The sequence below is a fragment of the Mercenaria mercenaria genome, chromosome 7 (genome assembly GCF_021730395.1).
Source record: "Mercenaria mercenaria strain notata chromosome 7, MADL_Memer_1, whole genome shotgun sequence".
Lineage (NCBI taxonomy): Eukaryota > Metazoa > Mollusca > Bivalvia > Venerida > Veneridae > Mercenaria > Mercenaria mercenaria.
This window is the reverse complement of record NC_069367.1, coordinates 49,546,821-49,569,834: the sequence shown is the minus strand read 5'-3', so window position 1 is coordinate 49,569,834 and position 23,014 is coordinate 49,546,821. Positions and strand designations below refer to the sequence as shown.

The 23,014-nt window shown below is 35.1% G+C and overlaps 1 protein-coding gene across 2 annotated transcripts in view; it reads right to left on the bottom strand.

Annotated features, from left to right (window-relative positions):
* The window catches only part of LOC123554196 (X-ray radiation resistance-associated protein 1-like), a 30,404-nt gene extending 18,270 nt beyond the window's left edge, over positions 1-12,134 (bottom strand). For both annotated transcript variants that reach the window (XM_045344167.2, XM_053548367.1), the window contains exons 1-6: positions 12,014-12,134; positions 10,768-10,976; positions 3,952-4,096; positions 2,354-2,451; positions 1,558-1,703; positions 429-530 (exon numbers count right to left, since the gene is read on the bottom strand). In XM_045344167.2, coding sequence (XP_045200102.2) covers positions 429-530; positions 1,558-1,703; positions 2,354-2,451; positions 3,952-4,096; positions 10,768-10,976; positions 12,014-12,116 — 803 coding nt within the window. In that variant the 5' untranslated portion in view covers positions 12,117-12,134. The remainder of the gene's footprint in view (positions 1-428; positions 531-1,557; positions 1,704-2,353; positions 2,452-3,951; positions 4,097-10,767; positions 10,977-12,013) is intronic.
* Positions 12,135-23,014: the final 10,880 nt, after the last annotated feature.

Below are 23,014 nucleotides of genomic sequence, written 5' to 3'. Positions count from 1 at the left end.
AGGATGTATATATAAAAAGAATGCATTTTCAACTCTCTGTGTAAGGTCTTGTTAGAGATTTGCTGAGGAAAGCATTGTTTATCTCTGATAATGTAAAAATCTAATTCTATTGCATCCTATTACGTCAATAATAATGGGCAAGGCAATCTTAATCTCATAAAAAGTTGCTCAAGAAGCTTAAGATTTATAATTTGTTAAAACTAAAATTCCACAAGTGAATTTTTGTTCATCACATTGAAAACTTTACTTGCATTACCATAAAGTTTGGTTCATAAGTATTAGAGAACTACTGCATGTAAACTAGGACCAAAACTAAGTTTGGAGACCAGACTAAAGGCTGACTTTGTTATTGGTCAATTTGCTATTTGTGATATAGAGAAAACTTCTAAAGTGTCTCCAAAATCATTTTGTAATCTTTAGGTCCTGACCTTGATAATCCAGCAAGGGCAGCAAATACAGACACATCCTCCAGTTTGTTGTCGTCCAGCAACAAGATCTCTAACTTAGAAAACCTCAGATACTCTTCTCTCCTGAATAAGAAAAATCATCAGGTGAGCCGTGCCATGGGAAAACCAACATAGTGGGTGTGCGACCAGCATGGATCCAGACCAGCCTGCGCATCCGCGCAGTCTGGTCAGGCTCCATGCTGTTCGCTTTTAAAGCCTATTGGAATTGGAGAAACTGTTAGCGAACAGCATGGATCCTGACCAGACTGCGCGGATGCGCAGGCTGGTCTGGATCCATGCTGGTCGCACACCCACTATGTTGGTTTTCCCATGGCACGGCTCAGGTAGTGAAAGCCGAGGGATTTTATCCATTTTTTAAGAACATCATTTACGGAAGAGGCACATTATGAATTTTCATGTAAATGTTATACATATTATCATAATATCCAACTTTGACATTCTACAGTCATGGATGTAACTAATAAGAGCATATGACTTTAAATACTAACCATGCAACACTAAAAATGGCATGAAGAGAATATGTTATAGAAAGAAAAATGCTAAATGTCATTACATGTACAGCACCTTTAGTATACTGTTATGAGTCATGACCCTCAAATTTGACCCTTAAGTATGGCACTATTTTCCTTGATGATTTGACAGATGAAAACAAATTCAGAGTCACTCACTTGTCCTCTATCTCTAAAAAATGTGAGGAAGTTGTCAGTAACATCTAAGTTTGTTAATAATCATAAATGGTAGGGAATCCTTGAACACTGGATTGTTTAACTGACTGTTGTAATACAGTCAAATACTGGTCTCTTTAAGTTACAAGGGAATGAGCAAAATTGTTATGTTATCCAGAATTTTGAACGATCCACACACAGATATTATAAAGTAAATCCACGGACCTTATGAACTACTTCACTCAGCCCTGCTGCTTGAGTCAGTGATTTTTCAAAGGTCAGTGTTTAACTCCATAGCCTGAACAGTTTTGAGAAATGGCTTTTAGTCCTTATCAATAAAATAGAAGAAATACTTCCCAGAATATTTAGCACTGAAAATCAGCATACAGAAATGTAGAAACTAGGCAGCTATATACGGTACATACGTTTTCTCATCAATATGGGGCATGGCCATGTTGGCGGGCAATGACGTCAGTCCATTCCCAGTGAGATGCAGCACTTTGATGTTTGAAAGTAAGCCGAGTGTAAGAATATCATCATGTGATAAATTGTTGTAAGACACATCTAGCACCTGTAAACAACAAAGGAACATAACAAGGTCTGTTACAGAAAGCTGTCATGAATTGGTTAAAAAAGAGCATGTCCTGAAATGGCTTAAAAGTAATCAATCAATAAAACATTGATATTTTATAGTTGTTTCTTTCTGTTTTAACCCTTAGCCTGCTGGCGGCAATTGGTTTTGCCTTTGCGACCAGTGCAGACCAAGATCAGCCTGCACATCCGTGCAGTCTGATCATGGTCTGCACTGTTCGCTATTCAGTCAGTAAATTTTCAGTGAACATCCCTTCAAATAATAAATGGTATTGCCCAAACTGAATGATGGACCAGTCCATTTTAGAAATTTAGCAGGCTAAGGGTTAAATGTTCTGATATTGAGAAGTTCATTTAGAGGCATGCCCCTTTAAAATTGTCACAAAAAGTAATGAACAGTAAATCATTACAGCAGTTTATTTTATTTATAAGACAATATCATGTGTAATAGGACATTTTACATTAACAGACAAGTTTATCTGTGGTTTGTTTTACTTGCTCTTGATATTTTATCAACATCAGTGGCACAGAGCACCAAAATGCATGCCAAGAGAACATTCAAGAAAGGCTTCATATAATGAGCATTAGACTGTGTGTAAGGTACGTGGTAAGAAAGTGTGGAAGTTTTACCTCCAGTGATGGATAATCTCCTATGTTAGGTTTGATACTTCTCAATGCATTTAGAGGCATCTCAAGCTCCCTTAAGATTGGAAAACCTCTAAATGCCTCTGAAATATAAAAATAATAAAAAATAATCAACACATTGTTTAACATCAAAAGTAAATATATTACAAATTTATAATTAATAGTGAAATGTGTCCAATGTTATTTAGATGCATGTTCAAAAGATACTTTACAAGGCAGCAACTAAGGCTTACAAACTGATTCCATGAGCGAAGTGTAATCATAATGTATGCTACAAAATAAATGCACTATCTTAACTTTTCAGACTAAAAAACTGTTTCAAACTCAGCAGTCAATAAACAAAGTCATCAATGCCAAAAAGAATCAAGAGGTTACAACCCAGAAATAAACTATAGTCAGTCATATAATATCTTATCTGTCAATGACACCTGATCATTACTCTGTTAAAATTTTACATTACAAATGCTAGTATCTGTAATATTCATCCCTTTTAAACAATCAAAAAACTGGCATTGTAGTTGATAAGGAGCAGGCTGTTCAACTTAGAGGATACTAGCTTCTATCCTTGGCCAAAGTTACAAAGGTACCTCCTCTATATAACAATACAAATGCAGATTTTTCCACACTGTAGACTCCCGAGTTATTCCATTAATTAAAACTTTGTTTCTTTGGCTTAAGGTAGTTCTGCACGTTTGATAAACCGGAAGTGATGGCGTAACGTCATTTATCCGGAAAACGTAGAATAAAGCCTGGATTCGGCGTACGGAAATGAAAATCAGTTTATGAATTAAATGCAACCTGTGAATAAATCTATTAAATCGTAACAGTCTCTAACTTTTTAAAGTTAAAATATGATATTAAAACATCTGACACATTAAATAATTCAATATAATGTCTTAAAATTAGCTTCAACTTTAACCATGGCCAAATATCTCAGAAATAAGCACACGGACCTATACATTTTATTTCACTATATTATAGGTCATATGTTTATTTACGACTGTGAGAAGTTTAATAAAAATCTACATTGTGGAAAATCTTCTATTCGGGAAAATGTTATGAAAGTTGCTATTTTCCCATAGACTCCCATTATGAAAAACTGCGTGAGGTCCAAATTTTTAAATCAGTCTAGTAGAAAATCAAGCACACGACCATATTATTTTTATTTGCTGAATTTTCTAGGTATATTCTGAAGTTTTGAAAAATCAGAGTTAAAGCAAATTATACATTGTAGAAAAAATTTCGATCCAAACGTGCAGAACTACCTTAAAGTCAAACCTAAATAACCTCTGGTCATAACTTTCCAGCTAAATAGAGCAAGATCCGATATCATCTCCTGGACAATCAGTTTCCCTACCCTCTAAAAGCTAGGTGGTTATCTATACCACATAAAAGAATTCACTTCTAAAGACGGTTTTAAATCCGCAGCATAGTGGTAGAATTGATTAGAAGTCAGCAACTATAACCTCTTGCCCATTGAGCCCCTAATCTAAATTCAACGAGTTATGTGTCTTCATATTCAAGTTAAAATACATCAATTAATGCATAAAATAATGTCTTGTAAATTAATACATTGTACATACCAAATGGCAGAAAGTTCTCACTAGCATTGACATAGGCCACATTATCAAATAAGGCTAAATCTTCCTCCTTCACTTCAGATATTTCTTTACCAGAGATGTTTACAGAACAAAGATCAGAAGGATCTTCCACGCAGCAGTGACGCATCTGGAAAGAAAAGAAAATAAGAAGTAAAGGGAACATTGCAAATTAATTTATGTTGGATTGCCCTCTAGTATCATTCTGTAATGACAACTTGACTGATTATTAATAGTAGCAATTTCAAAATCCCACAATACTAACATTACACTTTCTGTCTGACCTTGATCTTGGTACAAATGGAATTGCAGTCTCTAAGGGCAAGCCAACATATCACAAATGTCACAAAAATTTTGTGTACTGTTTTTCCTTTATCATCACTTTTATTTTAATTTTCTTATTTCATGATACCCTCTGTAACGTTTTAGGGTACTACTGATCTTACTGAAGGCATTTTGCACAATGGTCACTCAAGTTGTTGATACATCAAATATATTATCGACGTTTTACTTATCTGATGGTGGTTGCATCTCAACCTGAATTTTGTTCATTATCAACGCTGTTATGGATGAGCATGTTTGAAATAAACTTAAGTACAAAGAAAGCATCTTCAATGATTAACATTTAATTTCATTGATTGCTACCTTAATTAGTGTTCTGCTTTACATTTTATACAAGCACTAGCTTGCATGTTTATTAACGCATCTAAGGACGCATGGGTCGAGACGGCTCGGTCGCTTTCCTACAGAGGTGAAGGCCTTTGGTTCGATTAAATGCTAATCCCACTGTAGTGTGTCCTTGGGCAATGCTCTTCAACCGGATTGCCTTAGTTGCATAAGTGACTGGCAAGCTGGACAGACGTGGATTTAAGCTCTCAAGAAAAAGTGAAATTAAAATTTATTAACATGAACTATAGTGGATATATTTATATGGCTGTGTTGCTTGGAATTTTCTCCATCTCACTGTGGAAATATTTTTGTGATTCTTAAGTTAGTATATTCATAAACTGGTGAAAATAATTCAAAACTATTCTGAAAATTGGAAATTGTTTAAGATATGGAATTCTCACATTAACAATACCAGCATACCAGAGACCTACTTGTAATCACATGGCCAGGTGGTGTTAACAGCTTTATCTGGACTTAATGTGATAACAATAGCAAGCAATTATAGATAATCAGGAACAATGGCCTCAAATAACACAACTTTAGATATGGAGGAATTTGAAGGATTTTCATACAATGAAATTTCTAGCAGCTATGTAACTGACAATCTGTTTGATCTTTATGTAAGCCAGACTAGTGACAACATTTCTATTACTTTCTATAAGAAGTCAACATATGCTAAAATGCTGCAAATTTTGCAATCAATGTATTCCCTAAAACCTACAAAGGACAATACTGGATTATCAACAACAATATCCCTTGAAGAAAAGAAAGTTGTAATAACAATATACAACACAATGACAATGTTAATCCAAGGATCAGGGTGTCGATTATGGCTAGACAAAATGCTTGACAAAATCAAAGTTGAACTTAACCAGATCTCTGAATGCAACAAAACTACAAATACTAACAACAATAGCCCTGAGATCAGGACACCATCAGTCCAATTAAAAAAAAGCAATTGTGTAAACTTAAAGAGTGGAGGATACCTTATTACCCCCAAGCATAAAGAAGGAAAGAAATCAAAGCGCTGGTTTAGTTTCAAGTCACTTTCAAGGCGACTCACGTCAACACCCTCTGGTTATTCCCAACCTGAAAACAGAAGCTTCTACTTACAAGAGCAACAGAATTCTGAGAAAAATATACTAAACCGTTCAGATGAACTTCAGTTAAATTCACCACTAATTGAAAGTGAAAGTCCAAGTTCATCACTGTCCCTGCTAGAGAACGAGAAGACATGCAATAGTGAGAACACTTCGTTAAAACAGGTCTATTCTGTAAATGGAACTGCAATTGAAACCGAGAATATAAACTACAAAGAAGCACCTTTTCAGACAGTAGTCAGCACCTGCACCCAGACAGAAAACAAAAACTTGAATTTAAACACTGATACGCCCAAACAAACAGAAATTGACACTCAGTCTGACATAAAAGAATGTGTTCAGGCAATGAAAAAACTCAGACTAGAAAATGAAAAACTCACAGAAGCAAATAAATCACTAATACAGAAAAATGTGAAGCAAGCTCAACAGCTACAAGAGTCTGAAAGTAAAGCAAAACAAGCAAAAACGTCAGCAGATGAAGCAATACAAAATTTAAAAAGTGAATTGGCCAAATGCAATGGTAAAATACTTGTTCTAGAAGAAGAAAACACAAAACTTAAAAACCGTCAAAAAGTAACAAACAGTGAGAAGTCAAAACTTGAGACGGAATTAAAGAAAATAGAAAATGTAAGCAACAAACATCTTAAAGAAGAAATGAAAGAAATAATGACTGACTGGAAAGAAGAACTGACAAATGAACTAAGAGCTGTAAAAATTCAACTGCAACAGCTACAAACCATGAGTAGTGTTACCCAGAATCACACAGGTACATGTGTACAGATCCCAACAGAGGGGAATACAAGCTCAGTCCATAGCACAGAAAATCCAAGTCCAATAACTGTATCTACATCGAATGAAGGTAAAAAACAAACCAAAAGTGTTCATACTTGGGGATTCAGTTACAAAAGTTTTGAACCGAAAACTCTTAGCTGGTGAAAAATTAGAAGTGAACATCAAAACGCATCCCGGAGCCAAAGTGAAAGACATTGAGAAAAACTTTACTGAGCTGTGCAACAAAGATTCAAACATTAAGGACTATGATGCTTTCCTGATACATGCAGGTATCAATAATGTCTCAGAAGCAGATCAACCGGAAACAATAGCTGCTCAATACCAGGATTTAACCATGTGCCTGCTACAGTCTAACCCTGCATCAAAAATTGTTATATCATCTATTCTCCAAAGAAAATGGACAAACTCTCTCTTAGTGTCATCATGGAAACAAACAAGCTGATTAAAAGTTTTTGTAATGACAAAGGGTTTGAATTCTTGTCAAATGATGAAAGCTTTATGCCAAATGGGAATGTGAATCAGACTCTGTACTACAATGAAGTACATCTAAACAATAAAGGTGGGGCCGTCTTTGGTAAGAACATTAAGACGGCTCTCTACAAAATGTTTAGACAAACAGCAACCCAACAGGAAACAAGTGAAAATTTTCATTTTGCCCAAGATCGCCGAAGACCCCATCGGGTATACCAAAGTCACAAGCACAGAGGTTACCCTCCACACGTACACCCTCCCTTCATGATGATACCTCCATGGGCACAACCCCAGTGGCGGCAGAGGTTCAAAGCACATCCAGTTCCACGATTCTAAGCTGTGCCGAAAACTCATTTCCGGTGTCCATGTCTGACGCTTCTGATTCAAGAATTTCTGATTCCGAGTGGTTTGACAAAAAGGGATTAAAATTTATGCACCTAAATGTGCACTATCTTAGTCCAAAATTTGATGAAATAAAACTGCTTATACATGAAAAAGATCAAATTGATATCATTGGATTTTGTGAAACTTTCCTAAATGACTCCTTCAGTGACAGTGAATTCCAATTAAACAACTATCATATGTTTCGAAAAGATAGAAAGACAAATGGAGGTGGTGTAATTGTTTATATTAAAGATAAATTTCCTTGTGTACGTAGATTTGATTTTGAAGTAGAGGATCTTGAAATAATATGGCTTGAAGTAAGGCATTCCCAACAAAAGCCTTTCATTTTTGGATATATATACAGACCACCTTCATCATCAAAACAATGGATAGATCAATTTGAATTGACTCTAGAGAAAATTGTTTGTGAAGGCAGAGAAATTATTCTGTTAGGTGACCTAAACATAAATTTGTTAAGTAATAATTCTACTGTGAATAACTGGCTTTCTCTGACATCTTCATTTAATTTTGATCAGCTAGTCAGTGAACCTACAAGGATCACACCTACTACTGCAACCCTGATTGACCATTTATATACAAATGTACCATCCAATATTAAGAAAGTAACTGTTCCAAATATGTCAATCAGCGATCATTTTCCAGTTTGTGTAACACGTAAAATTTCATCTGAAACAAGTGGTCCAGTTCATAACATAATTACATACAGAGATGTGCGTGAATTTGTTGAAGAAAATTTTCTTGATGACCTAAAAACCCAACCTTGGTCAATTTTAGACATTTTTGATGACCCAAATGATGCTTTACACTGTTTTATAACCACATTTTTCTGCTGTTTTAAATGCCCATGCGCCACTCAAAACAAAAAGGGTAAAATATAACAATCAGCCTGGCTGGTTTAATCAAGAAATTCAAAGTGCCATGAAAACAAGAGACTCCTTTAAGAAATCCGGTGATTCAACTCAATACAAATCTTGGAGAAATAAGGCTAAACAAATTATAAAATATGCAAAGAAGTCATACTATAGACATGTTATAAACAACAATGAAAGAAATCCAAAAAAGTTGTGGAATCATTTGAAAGAGTTATCTGGTAAATCAATGAAACATCAAACAAACTACATAAATGATGATAATGGCAATCCTATTACGGATCCTAAAGAGGCAGCTGATGTTTTTAATAACTTTTTTGTTGAAATATATAAGAAAACTCAACACTCTGAAACTCAACACTCTGAATGTCAAAATGACAAGTATAACTTGGAATTCTTAGAAAACCATGTAAAATCAAACAATGTTCATGAATTTAAAATCCCACTGATAACAGAAGAATTTGTAGCAAATCATCTAAAAACTCTTAACCTTAGAAAAGCAACAGGGCTAGATGGAGTAAGTGCTCGATTTCTAAAGTCATCGTACAAAATAATTGCAGCACCATTGAAGACTATAATAAATCTTAGCATTAATACTGGTATTTTCCCAGATCAATTTAAACTAGCTAAAATAACTCCAATATTCAAAAAAGGGTCTAAATCAGAAAAAGAAAACTATCGCCCAATATCAGTTTTGCCTGTATTATCAAAGGTCATTGAACGTCATGTCAGTGACAGTTTGAAAGCCTACCTTGAAAGCAATAAGTTTTTATATGAATATCAATCAGGATTTAGAAGTCACCATTCCTGTGAAACAGCCCTTACATCTATAGCTGATAAATGGATAAATGCAATTAACAATGGACAGCTAGTTGGTACAATATTCTTAGACTTGTCTAAAGCATTCGACCTAGTCAACCATTCGGTACTGCTGCAAAAACTAAAAATATATAACTTTAGTCAAGAATCACTAGATTGGTTTAAATCATATTTAAGTAATAGATTTCAAAAAGTATGTATTTCTGGAAAAATATCTGAATCAAAGCCAATAATGTCTGGTGTCCCTCAAGGCTCTGTGCTTGGCCTCTGCTTTTTATTTTATATATTAATGATCTGCCCCAACATCTGAAAGACTGTTTCACTGATATTTTTGCAGATGATACAACCTTAACTGTTGTTGGAAACACCAAACAAGAAATCAGTTCTGAATTACAGTCTGTACTCTCTAAAATTGAGGACTGGTGCAAGCATAATTATATGACAGCTAATGTACAAAAAACCAAAGCAATGTTTATCTCATCAAGAGGAACTAATAAAGATACTTTGAACCCATCGCCCCTTACATTCAACAATGAAACTGTCGAATATACAGAATCAGAAAAACTGTTAGGTGTACATGTCAGTAATAACTTAAGCTGGAAAGATCATATTGATAACACACTAAAGAAATGCAATTCCTTACTTTATCTTTTACAACGAATAAAATGCTACCTAGATATTCCCAGAGAAAACTTTTCTTTAATGCTTATATTTTACCCCACTTGGATTATTGCTGCACAATTTGGGGTAATTGCAACAGTGATTCAATGGAAAAAATTACAAAATTTCAAAAAAGAGCAGCTCGAATCATCCTTGATAAATGTTTTGATTTTCCATCTGAAGATTTGTTTAAAGAGCTGAACTGGATGAAATTCAATGAACGACTGCATTATAAGAAAGCAATTTTAGTCTTTAAATCAATTAACAATCTTAGTCCATCCTATCTTCAAAGTAAATTTAAATTTGTACATAATCCTTACATTAATTTAAGATCAGAATCAAATAAATGTCTTGAAGTACCTAAACCAAACTTAGAACTGTACAGAAAATCCCTTGAATACTCGGGACCAAAAATCTGGAACACATTACCTCTTGAAGTAAAAAATTCTAACAGTCTTGAGCAGTTCAAAAGATCCTATTTAACAAACTGGAAAATGAACAACATAACATATGCTTAGAATGTTGTAATCATGCTATTGTCAAATTTGTATTTGAAATCTATTTGTAAATATTGTACATAATTTTGAGGCCCACTTGGAAGATTGGGCATGCCTAATAGTGTTGCCTCAATAAATAAAGTCATTATTATTATTATTATTATTATTATTATTATTAGTCAACCCAGCTGTAAGTGGGTATCAGCAAATTGCTGGGGTTAAGGTATGATTGGTTTTAACTGTTCTTCAGATATGGTTGCTCAAAAGCTCTACAGTGCTTATGTTCATTGTTTCACAGAGCGACAGTAAATAAAATTTACCTTTACCTTTAATTAAATTGCAACTTCTCCAAATTAATCGGTTTTCACAGACATATGACTTCAGTCATTCTATATCTGTTAAATCATCAAAAAAAAAATAGTTCTGTGCCCATATATTCTAAAGTACAGGGTGGGCATCCAAATTAAATGTGCCTTTAACAACAATGTCTGCTTTCTCACAAGCATAGTAAGATATTACCAAAAAGAATCCATCAAGTACAGGGACATCCTTTTCTTCTTCTTCTTCATCATTAGCTGCCTGAAGCTGCTCGCTAATTGTTGTTCCCTGCTGCTCAGCTCTGCGTCTTTCCTCTTTAATGCGAGCATATGTCTTTGGCTTAGTGCAAAGTATTGCCTTGAATCTCTTCCTCTGTTCTGCCCTCTGAGCAACCAGCCATGCGCCATCAACTTAAAATGATAAAAATCAACATTTTTATATATTCTAACATCGCCTAAAATAGCTACTTACATGTAGATGTTGATCCTAAGCAATATGTTATACCTTACACAAGACAGTCTAGGCACTACCATCATCTTCCTTTCGGCACAACAGAGTATTTGTATATATATTTTGCAGTTAAGGGAATTAAGGTTTAAGCTGTTAGGTTTTTTCGCCTTGTTTTAAATAACAGTCAGGAAGCACTAGGTGGATAGCCTTACTCATTTGGCTTATCAGGATGACTTATTTTATGATCTGATATTTTACAGTTGTCATCCCTCTAAGTCTTACCTGTATCTGCATTTCACTTTTAGGAAAACGAAGACATTAAATCATCCAAAAAGTCATAATATACTGGTCAGACTTACTTGCTTTAATAAATTAAACATTATATCATATATGGGTTGGTTTTAATTCATATTTTTAAATAAGAGACTTAAATCTTCGAAAATATGATGTGACAGGTGCAAGGAGATATCTACCCTGACACAGGTTTCAACAGCAGACTGCCGATAACACTAAATTGCAGGAACAAAACACAAAATATACATTCATAAAAAGTCAGCGAGGCAAGTTTATGCTTTAATGTCAACATAAAACCATTATCAGAGATGTTATCATTATAAATACTTTGTACATGTACCAGAAAACATTCCCAATGGATTTCATTGGGGATTTCCTAACAGAAATATGCAGAATAAGTTTGGACGTGACGGAGACAGCTGCAGTCATATGTTATCACGCTGTCCAGAAACGTCCTATTATTTGGACTACTAGGTGGACTGAGTAGCCTAGGAAACCTTAGAGTCTTTTACTTTCTAACCCCCCGTGCATCGTCAAGATGTATCAGTGTTGAACGTTTGCCATTATTATAAATGTTGATGGTTATCCGTATTCATTACATATCCGGAAAGTTGCAACTTTATCTAATCAACATAAAAATGAATCGATACTCAAGTGTTTTCAAAGGTTAACAGTACTTATGTAGCAGCAAATTAGATTATACCTTCCTCTCCAATATCGTGTCTCAAGAATGTTCTGACAGGGAAGCAGTTGGCGGAAATCGCTGGTAAACCGTCGTCATATTTAATCCCAGGGACGGTCGCCATTTTGTAAACATTGCTACGGCAACCGACAATCGGACAAATTCGTAAGTTTCCGTAAACCACTAACGTACACTATTTACTGTACGTATGTATTAAGGTAGTTCTGCACGTTTGGATCGAAATTTTTTCTACAATGTAGAATTTGATTAAACTCTGATTTTTCAAAACTTCAGAATATACCTAGAATATTCAGCAAATAAAAAAGATAAGGTCGTGTGCTTGATTTTTTGCTAGGCTGATTTGAAAAAGTTTGACCTCACGCAATATTTCATAATGGGAGTCTATGGGAAAATCATAACTTTCACAACATTTTCGCGAATAGAAATTGTTCTACAATGTAGATTTTGATTAAACTTCTCACAGTTGTAAATAAACATACGGCCTATAATTTGGTGAAATAAAATGTATAGGTCCGTGTGCTTATTTTTGAGATATCTGACCAAGACTAAAGTGAACCGGACATTTCACGCTAATTTTAAGATATTTTTTTAGAATTTTTTAACGTGTCATATGTTTTAATATCATATTTTGACTTATGAAATATAGCAACAGTGCCATTGTAATAAATTTACTCACAGGTTTCGATTAAATCATAAAATCATTTTCATTTCCGTACGCCGAATCCAGGCTTTATTCTGCGTTTTCCGGATAAATGACGTTACGCCATCACTTCCGGTTTATCAAACGTGCAGAACTACCTTAAGATATCTTATTTTTCCCTGTGTATAATCCTGGCAAAATAAAATTTTCACATTTTTTCTAACATTTTACATGGAAACGTTTAGTTGTTCTAAGTAATTTAATTTACCTGAACGTTTTATAACAATCCAATACAGTAATTCTATCCATAAAGAAATAAGACAAATTTATATAAAAAGATCTACAATTTTAAGCACCCAATCAAATAGGTTATTACAAAGAACTAAAAATACATTATTATTATTTATTTTTATAGCTCTTTGGTTATTATAACAAATCAAAACAGTTTGGATTTTTTAAAGGTTCCTTTTACCATCCTCAGTTGGCGTTAAAAGAACAAACTTTTGAATGAAGGTAAAATGGGGTAACTGGGACACTTAAAGAAATACTGTTGAGTAATAATGTAGAAAGACAAAATATAAGCTGGATTCATTGATATGTTACTATGCGCAGCCTATATAATATATGACGAATATAAAATTTTAAAAATACCTGATAACCTGTACTTAACTGTAAATTAATTAAACATGGGTCAATTTAAGTGTTCCAAGTTGCCCCACCCACATGGGATATTTTAGTTGTATTAAAATTTCGTATATTACATTCGCATTTAAGACAAATGAAACCATTCATGTCCACAGATCAAAAGAGAAAATATAGCTCAGTATTAATTACAATGTATGACTGTTTTGTAAAATGGATGCATAAAGAAGTCAATAGGTCCGATTTTTGCCCAAATAATGTCATTATTTGTTTCAATACATGTTTATATATAACTAATATAAAATCAAAAATGTAATAAGTGTAAATAACTATGTGTGAATTAAACATAAACTTGACATAATCCATTATGTACTTATATATGTGATTTTGACACTTGTAACTGACCAAAATTTAAAACAATCTTAAACATATAGTTTTCATCAAATATTAACGGGACAGTTAAAATGTGTCTTTTTTCACAAAAAAAATAAGGACAATAACTAGCTTTTTGCATACAGGAAGACTCGGGGAGGAGGGGTGAGATGTGAGGGGAATGAAGGCAGGGTTTAGGAGAGTAAAGATCTAGAGGGACCCAGGGGCATACACTCGGAAAATGTTGGCAACTGTACCTAAAATCGCATTGTCTGACCAATATTTGACGTTTGCTTTAGCCTGAATATTTGACACAACGTCATCTTAAAGAAGTAATTAACAAAAACAAATGCCCAGTTAGCTTTTATATTTGACTGTTAGTTGGTTCCTCCGGCTTCACCTAGTATAAATACTACTAATTAATATAAGTTTTGCCGACAGTTTCTTTAAAAATGTAAGAGATATCAGTATTAAGCTATCAAAGGTTCTAAACTTACCTGATTTTAAGGTAAATGAGTGGGAGGGGTTCACGGTACGATCTCCATTTAAATAAGCCCACTTGATTAAACAGTGACTTGGATCATGTAAACTTGGTATCAGGTAGAAAATGTTCAGCAATTGCTACCAAGTTAAGCTAATATAAAACTAGTGGTATACTTGCAAAGTATCAGAGTTTCATCATTATTAGACTTTCTTTCCCTTTTTTTCATTTCGTTCATGGAAAAGATTAGAAGTTGACAATTTATAGTGGTTATGTCCAGTTATGTACCACATTTTATATATTGTCCATTGGAGCATGTCCACTTTTTCTTCCAGCATCCAGTTCAACCAAAAATAAAATCCTGGAGAACTTTGTTCTTAACAGCAGTGTCCCACTTGCCCTAATACATTTGGGTAAGTGGGACACTTCTGAAAAGGCACGTTCAAAATAAAGTATATTTTAATTTCTTAAAACAAATCTCAATGTATTTAATAGCAATGTTATAACTACAGTTTTGCAACACTTCCCGTAACTTAATTTTAAGGTATCAACACATACTAAGATGAATATTTTGGACATGTCATATTTCACAAACAAGCACCGGTTTTATAACGTCGTTGTCTGGCGTCAACGCAACAGTTCATGACAGACCAGTTTATTATTCAAAAAGTATGTCATTAAAACAAAATTATTATATTTTTTGATAGAATTTTAAAAGAATAATGCCTGGATGGCGACCTTGATTTGCAATAATACATAATACGCTTCATTATTTCAAACAAGTTTAACCCGCTTTACATAGAGAATATATATACGAGAACCAGCTCCTTGCGTTACAAATTATCATGACGTCAGATTTATGACCAAGCCGTATCAAAATTAAATCTCTTTAATATCTTATCGATTTACCGAGAACATATAAGCAAATATATCTATAAAATCAGACGACTGTTTCTACTACAACTAGACAGCAACATAACGAGAATATCTTAATGTATCATCTGAAAAAACAGGCATAATTACATATAGTGTGTAATTTATGTTTTCATATTTTATTTATTTAGTAATACTCTCAACAAATGTCTAAGAAAATCGATTTCTTAAAATATTTCTCAATTCCTTCGGGAGAAAACTTTTGCTATAATAGGCTGTAACACTGAATGTTCTTTTTCAACAAAGGATCTTATTTAGGGGACGTAACCCTTAATAACCTCAATCTACTGAAAAGTGTAAAGTGACCCAGTTTCCCCATTGTTCCAGTTACCCCATTTTACCTCTATTGCCATGCAACACAAAGTCCCTACTTCATGTAGTTTATGTAGAATCAAAGAGGTATATTTATTTTTATAGCTCTATCTGTATCTATATTGATACTCGAAATTATCTCACTAATGAGCAAATATCCAGTGTGTGTGTGCACTTGATGTTCTAGATGTTAATCGCGCGATCTATAGTCCAAAAGTCCAAAAGAGTACGTTTGAATGTAGGGGCCTATCGGTTTTGATACAAGTTATAACTGAGTCCGACAATGAGTTCCAGTCGCGGATAGTTTGAGGCACAAATGAGTTTTTGTATATGTCTGTATTACTTGTCACTTGTTTAATTGATTTAGAGTTGGATCTTCGTCGTTGCCGTGGGTTGTATTCCAGATCATTAGCGGGGACGGCCACAAGGTCATAGACGATCTTGTGTAGGAATGCCAGGCACTGGTCTCGTCGGCGCTCCTTTAAGGGTTTCCACTTCAGGCCATGTATCATATTAGAAACACTACTTTTGCGCCCGTAATCGTTAGAAACGAAACGCGCTGGGCGCCTTTGTACACCCTCAAGCTTGTCTATGTCTTTCTGGAGGTGGGGGTCCCAGACAACACTTGCGTAATCTAACACAGATATAGGGAAGTGTATGCTTGTTCTTTGAAGGCGTTATTATTATGTCGTAAGTTTCTTCTTATAAATCCGAGTAAACTACTTGAACGGTTACAATTTTTTTAATGTGTGTTGATCATTTCAGATTGTCACTTATTTGAACTCCCAAGTATGGATTGTCAACTGCACTTGTTGTAGAAAATTATTGCCCAATGTATAATTGTAGGTTGATGGTACTTTGCTACGATGAATTGACATAAGCTAACATTTCGTTGCATTGATTCTCATTCCCCAGTTGTCTGCCCAATCTTAAAGTGATAATAAATCTTTTTGTAGAGTTAAGTGATCTTGATATGAAGAGATTTGCAGGTAAAGTAAACAGTCATCCGCAAATAGACGTACTTGGGATGTCACACTTTCGGGAAGATTATTGATATGACATAGGAAGAGTAGGGGATTCAGGACGATTCCTTGGAGTACCCCCGGGTCAACTCTACATGACGACGATGTTTCCCCTTTGTTCGCGTTCCATCAGAAAGGATAGAATCAATTTCTGGATGTTACCACGAATGCTGTAATTGTCTAGTTTGTAAAGTAATTTTCGATGTAGTATGGTATCAAACGCTTTACTGAAGTGTAATATAACCATATCTACTTGGTTCTTTTTGTCATATTTTTTTTCATTATATCATCCATTGTTGTGATTAGTTGACTTTCACAGAAGTGTCCACTTCGGAAACCATGTTGTAAAGAGGTTAATATTTTATGATGTTCTAGGTGTTTTAAGTAGAATCGAAGCCTGAACAACAAACAGGGAAAAACACTATTGACCTTCAACTGTGACATTGACCTTTCAGTTAGGGATATAGGTGTTGCGCAAGACACTTGTTCTCATTATAGGGAACATTTCTGTCAAGTAATATCAAAATCCCTTAACGGATGACAGAATTATGGACCAAATTGGGGAAAAATACTATTGACATTTTACCTCTAAATGTGACCCTGACCTTTGAGATCTGGATTTGCACATGCCACATCATCTTATTTTGTGGAACATTTGTGCCAAGTAATATAAAAATCCCTTTTTGAATGGTTAAGGTTTAGACCGGACAGGAAAAATTAAGCCATCTTGACCTTTGACAAACAAGTGTGTGACCTTGGCCTTTGAGCTAATGGTCTGGGATTTGCATATGACAATAATATTTGGACAACTTTTCAACGTTGTGTGGGGATTTTGGACCTTTTATGCATTTTTAAGCATTATAGAATTTTGTTTAGACAGTTTTATACAATTCGTGAGAGAATTTGGTGTTACTATCCGCATATCCAACAGTGTAGAGACTATTGACAGTTGTCAGGTTGAACCACATGGCAACAACAAGTGATTCTGCTGGCAGGTCTGGGTCAGGACGTACCCAGACTGCGTGTGCCGGGAATCGGGATCTCGCTACCCATAGTTCGTCTAGTGTAGGGAATTGCGGGAATCGAGGTAATGGATCATGTGATTCTGCTGGCAGGTCTGGGCCAGGACTCAACCAGACTGCTTGTGCCGGGAATCAGGGTCTCGCTACTCACAGTCCTTCTAGTGCCGGGAATCGATGTAATGGCTCAGGTGATTCTGCTGGCAGGTCTGGGTTAGAACGTATCCAGACTGCTTGTGCCGGGAATCATGATCAAATTACTCACAGTCCTTCTAGTGTTGGGAATCAAGGTACTGGATCAAGTGATTCTGCTGGCAGGTCTGGGTCAGTACATACCCAGACTGCTTGTGCCGGGAATCAAGATCTCACATCTCATAGTTTGTCTAATGTCGGGAATCGATGTAATGGACCAGGGGATTCTGCTGGCAGGTCTGGGTCAGGACATGCCCTGACTGCTTGTGCCGGGAATCAGGACCCTGCCATACACATTATTGGAAATAAGGAAACGTCAGACAAGTCGGACTTAATACGTGAAGCTGAAGAGTATGTGAATTCTGTTATGTCTGGGAATAGTATGATAACTCTAAGAACACCTCTTGTAAGTAAGAAAAGGGGTAGACGTCTATCTATGCCTGATGAAAGTGCAATCAAACGTGCAAGAAACATTTCCTCAGAAAGTTCAGACTCGGGCTCAGCCAGACGCAAACTTGATATGAATAGTGAGGACTTAACTGAAAGTCAAGTGATTCATATTGACAGTCCAGATAGTGGAGGTCCTCCGAAGGTTAAAGAAACTTCAAATGGCCGTAGACTTAAGAAGGCAAAGAAAAAGAACAGAAAGGCCAGCGGTAACAATAGTGAGTGTATAGTATCCAGAGCTGATGTGCATGTAAATAGTGATCTTGAAGATATGGATGCAAAGCAGATGCTGCTTAAAATGTACAATGACATGAATTTGAAATTTAGTGCCCTACACTCTTCAGTACAAGAAATGGAAGCGAACATTGAGAAAAAAGTGACAGCTAATGTGAAAAAAGCACTTGATAAACGGATCAGTGAGGAAACTTCCAAAATGAAAAAAGACTTGAATCAGAAAATTGATGGTGCTAGGGCAGACTTCAACAAAGAGGTCATAGAACTTAGTAAGAGGCTAGACAAGATAGAGACAAAAAGCAGTAAAAATGTGGACAAAACTGATCTAGTGAAGAAAGATATAAGAAAAAAATTGGTTATCAGACAGTTGCCTGAGACAGTAAACGAGAGACTTTCTGACAAATTTGAAGCTCTCCTTAAAGATGGTTGTAAAATATCTGATATCAAAATAGAAAAGGTCGAGAGGAAACAGTCTAGAAATGAATCATTGCCAGGTGTTGTGATTGTAACTGTAGCCTCTGTAACAGACAAACAGCGCATTATGGATGCAAAATCTCGCTTAAAGGATAGCAGGCGCTATTCTGACGTCTACATAAACAATGACCAGACCCGAGAGGAACGCTTGGTGTCAGCAAACTTCCGGTCGATGATCCGTGCCTACAAAGTTGGCAACAAAGATATCAACTTCAAGGGCCGTCGAGTAGTTAATAGTGATAATGTTTCTAATCTCAATAGTGCAAAGTCTGATTTCAATAGGGCATCGCCTGATTCCTATAATGCAATGTCTAGAAATGAAAGCAGTAGAAACTCCCGGTCTAGGCCCAATCATCAAAGATATGAAGATAATACTTATTCCGAGAAGTGAAATACTCTGGTGGTAAAGGTTACAGCAAGTATGATCAGGGTTGGGACTACTCCCGGTCCAACTATGAATGGAACAAGCACGGGGAACGTACTAACCGTGATCAAAGGAATTTCAGTGATGACCGTAGACATGGCGAGCGAGACGACTACAACAGACGAGATGAATGCCGTCATGATGACAGACCCCAGAGTAATCATGATGGCAGTTATTCAAGGCGCAGTGCTACTCGGGGCTATGGGCCTTGTTAGGTAGCAGCGGGTTTTTGGAACGTTAGGAAGTGGTCAAGTGACATATCATCTGATAATTGTATTTTACGAACATCTTGTATTGAAAAATTAAATTTAGATATCATTGGTATTGCAGAGACTCATCTGGTTGATGATCAAGTTTTATATGTTTATAATTATACATGGTTCAAAACTACATAAAAATGCTAAAGCAGGTTCTGGAGGAGTCGGAGTTTTAATTAGTAATAGTATTTTAGAAGATTTTAATGTCAACGTTTTAAGAAATTGTCATGAGGGTATTTCATGGCTGTCATTAGAACACAAATTTTGTGATACACGACTTATTTTCTGTACTTGATATTTGCCACCTATAAACTCATCAAGACAAGTGGATGCTCAACATTTTTATGATACGCTGCTAGCTGATATTTATGAATTTCAGTCTCTTGGCAAGGTGTTCATTTGTGGAGACCTTGATAGTAGGTGTGGGGATCTAGGAGACTATATTGAGGGTAAATATAATGTAATTGAAAGGCAAGTTATAGATTATAGTGTCAATAAAAATGGCCACTTATTAATTGACTTTTTACTGAATTCTAATTTTTGCATTTTAAATGGCAGAAATACTAAAGTCAATAATTTTACCTGTATAAACACTCTCGGAAGCTCTGTTGTTGACTTCTGTTTGGTTCCATATAATCAGTTAGACATATTTACAGATTTTTGTGTGCATAAAGTCTCAGATATTTTAAGTGATAATTGTTTAATAAAAAATATATGTACATCTTATCCGGATCATTCGATTTTAACATGGAATGTCAATATTGATTGTACTTTTAAACATGATAAGAGGACAGCACATGTATCAAATCCAGATTCTTCTTTTATAAAGTTTAATGTTGAAAATGTAGATAATCAGTTTTTGATGGATGAAAATAGTATACGTGAGGTCCATGATGTTATTTTTAAACTTGAAAGCAGCCATCAAAATCTGTCTGACTTAAATTCGGCATATAGTAGTCTCTGTGTAATTATAAAGGAAAATATGTTGAAACATTTGCCTCATAAATCTATCCAAATCTTGTCAGGTACATGTAATAAGAAGAGAAAGTTGGGGAAACCCTGGTGGAATAATGATTTGACTTTGGCATGGAATACTATGTGTGTACATGAAAAGCAATGGTTGCAGTGTAAAAATGCTCATGATAAAACAATTTTAAAGGCATGTTATGTAAAAAAAGGAAAGAGTTTGATAAATTGGTACAAAAGGCTAAAGAGTTTTACTGTTTAAGGTACAAAATGATATTTTAAATGAAGCTAATAGTAATGGTTCTGAATTTTGGAAGAGAATAGGTAAAATAAGTATTTCTTCAAAAACATCTATTCCTTTTGAAGTTATTACAGATGATAATGTTATCTCAACAGATGTAAATGTTGTTCTCGATAAATGGAAAACTAGTTTTAGTAACTTGTATAATACAGAGTATTTTACACCTGATTTTTACAGAAATGACACACTGTTAACAGATGAAACTCTATTTGAGGATGCGTTTTCTATTTTTGAAATAAGAACAGCTGTACTTGATGCAAAGAGAAACAAGGCCTGTGGGTTTGACAATATACCTATGGAAGTTTTGAAAAATGATAATGCTACATCTGCCTTACATATATTATTCAATTCTTGTTTTAGTACTGGATATGTTCCATCAGACTGGGATAGGGGTATCATCAACTCAATATCTAAGTCTAATACTGCAGACCCAAGAGACCCTATGAATTATAGGGGGATATGCTTAGCACCTTGTATGTATAAATTGTACTGTGCAGTGTTAAACAATAGGTTGTCAAAATGGGTTGAGGATAACAATATCCTGGCTGATGAACAGAACGGGTTCCGGAAAAATAGGAGCACTGTTGATCACCTTTCGTCATTAACCAACTTAGTTGATAGTCGTATTAAGAAAAAATTGTCAACCTTCTGCGCTTTCATAGATTTTCGAAAAGCATACGACTTGATTGATAGAAATCAGTTATGGGAAAAATTGTATAACTATGGAGTGAAAGGAAAAATGTTAAATGCTTTGAGATCTTTGTATAGCTCAGTTAAGTCTTGTATTAGACTAAATGGGGTCAATAGTGATTGGTTCAATGTGAAAACAGGTTTACGTCAGGGATGTAGTTTATCCCCAATTTTGTTCAATCTGTTCATAAATGACCTAGTAAATAATGTTAAACTACTGAATGTTGGTAAAGACATTGGTGAAGACGAAAAGCTATGTATACTTTTGTATGCCGACGACATTGTTCTAGTAGCGGAGAGTGAGACAGATTTGCAGTTGTTGCTTGATGTCCATAGTGTCTGGTCCGAGACAAATAATATGTCTGTCAATGCAACAAAAAGCCAAGTTATCCATTTCAGGACAAAGAGTGAACCTCGAAGTAATACTGCTTTTTGCTGTGGCCCACATACACTAGCTGTTGTTGATAAATATGTCTATTTAGGCCTTACCCTAACTAAACATTTGGACTATGGAATAACTGCAAAATTTGTTGCACAGTCTGCTGGTAGAGCTCTAGGCTTGCTTATTGCTAGATGTAATGAATTAGGCGGTATGCCTTTCGATGTATGTTCTAAGTTATATGATAGTCTTGTATGGCCTGTTATTGCATACGGTGCCTCTATTTGGGGGGAAAGGTCATATTCCTGTGTTGATGCTATTCAGCATAGGGCTATGAGGTTTTTCCTCGGTGTAGGGCGATATACGCCGACCGGTGCAGTAGCAGGCGATATGGGCTGGACACCGCCACTCGTTAGATAGTGGATTAGCATTGATGATTTCATTGTTGGTATGAGTAAAATGGATAATAACACTTTGAATAAAAGAATTTTTGTATATCTAGACAAGATTGGTAACTGCAGATGTAGGAATTGGAATTTTAGAGTTAAAACATTGTAACGTAAGATGAATTGTTCAGAATTTATTGTAAATAATGAGACAACTATTAATAAAAGAGAACTCAATACCAAAGTTACAGACTACATAATGAATGATTTTAAAAATAATTGGTTACAAAATGTCAATAGAATTAATGTAATTAATGGAAGAGGAGGTAATAAGTTAAGAAAGTATAAGTTAATTAAACAGGATTATGGTGTAGAAACTTATTGTAAACTCATTATGTCTAGATCTCACAGGGCTGCCTTTGCACAATTTAGAGCCGGTGTTGCCCCGTTGAGAATTGAAACTGGGCGGTATGAAAACTTGCCTGTTGCTGCTCGAACTTGTCCGTTTTGTGTGTCTCTAGTTGAAGATGAAATACATACTCTGTTCTTTTGTCCAATGTATAATGATCTACGTAATTTACTATTTGAAAAAGCTGTACATCTAAATGTAGATTTTGGAAATATGACTGAGGAAGAAAAATTCATACTTCTGTTTACAAATGATGATATTATAAGAAATTGTGCAAAAACCTGCTTTTTAATTTTACAACGGCGTCAGACATTTTTGTGCAAGTAATGTTGGAGAATGTTGTGGGAGAATCAAGATTGTTTGTTGTCTTCTTACAGTGGCGTAGCTTCTATAAGGCACTGCAGGCCCGGGCCTGCAGATT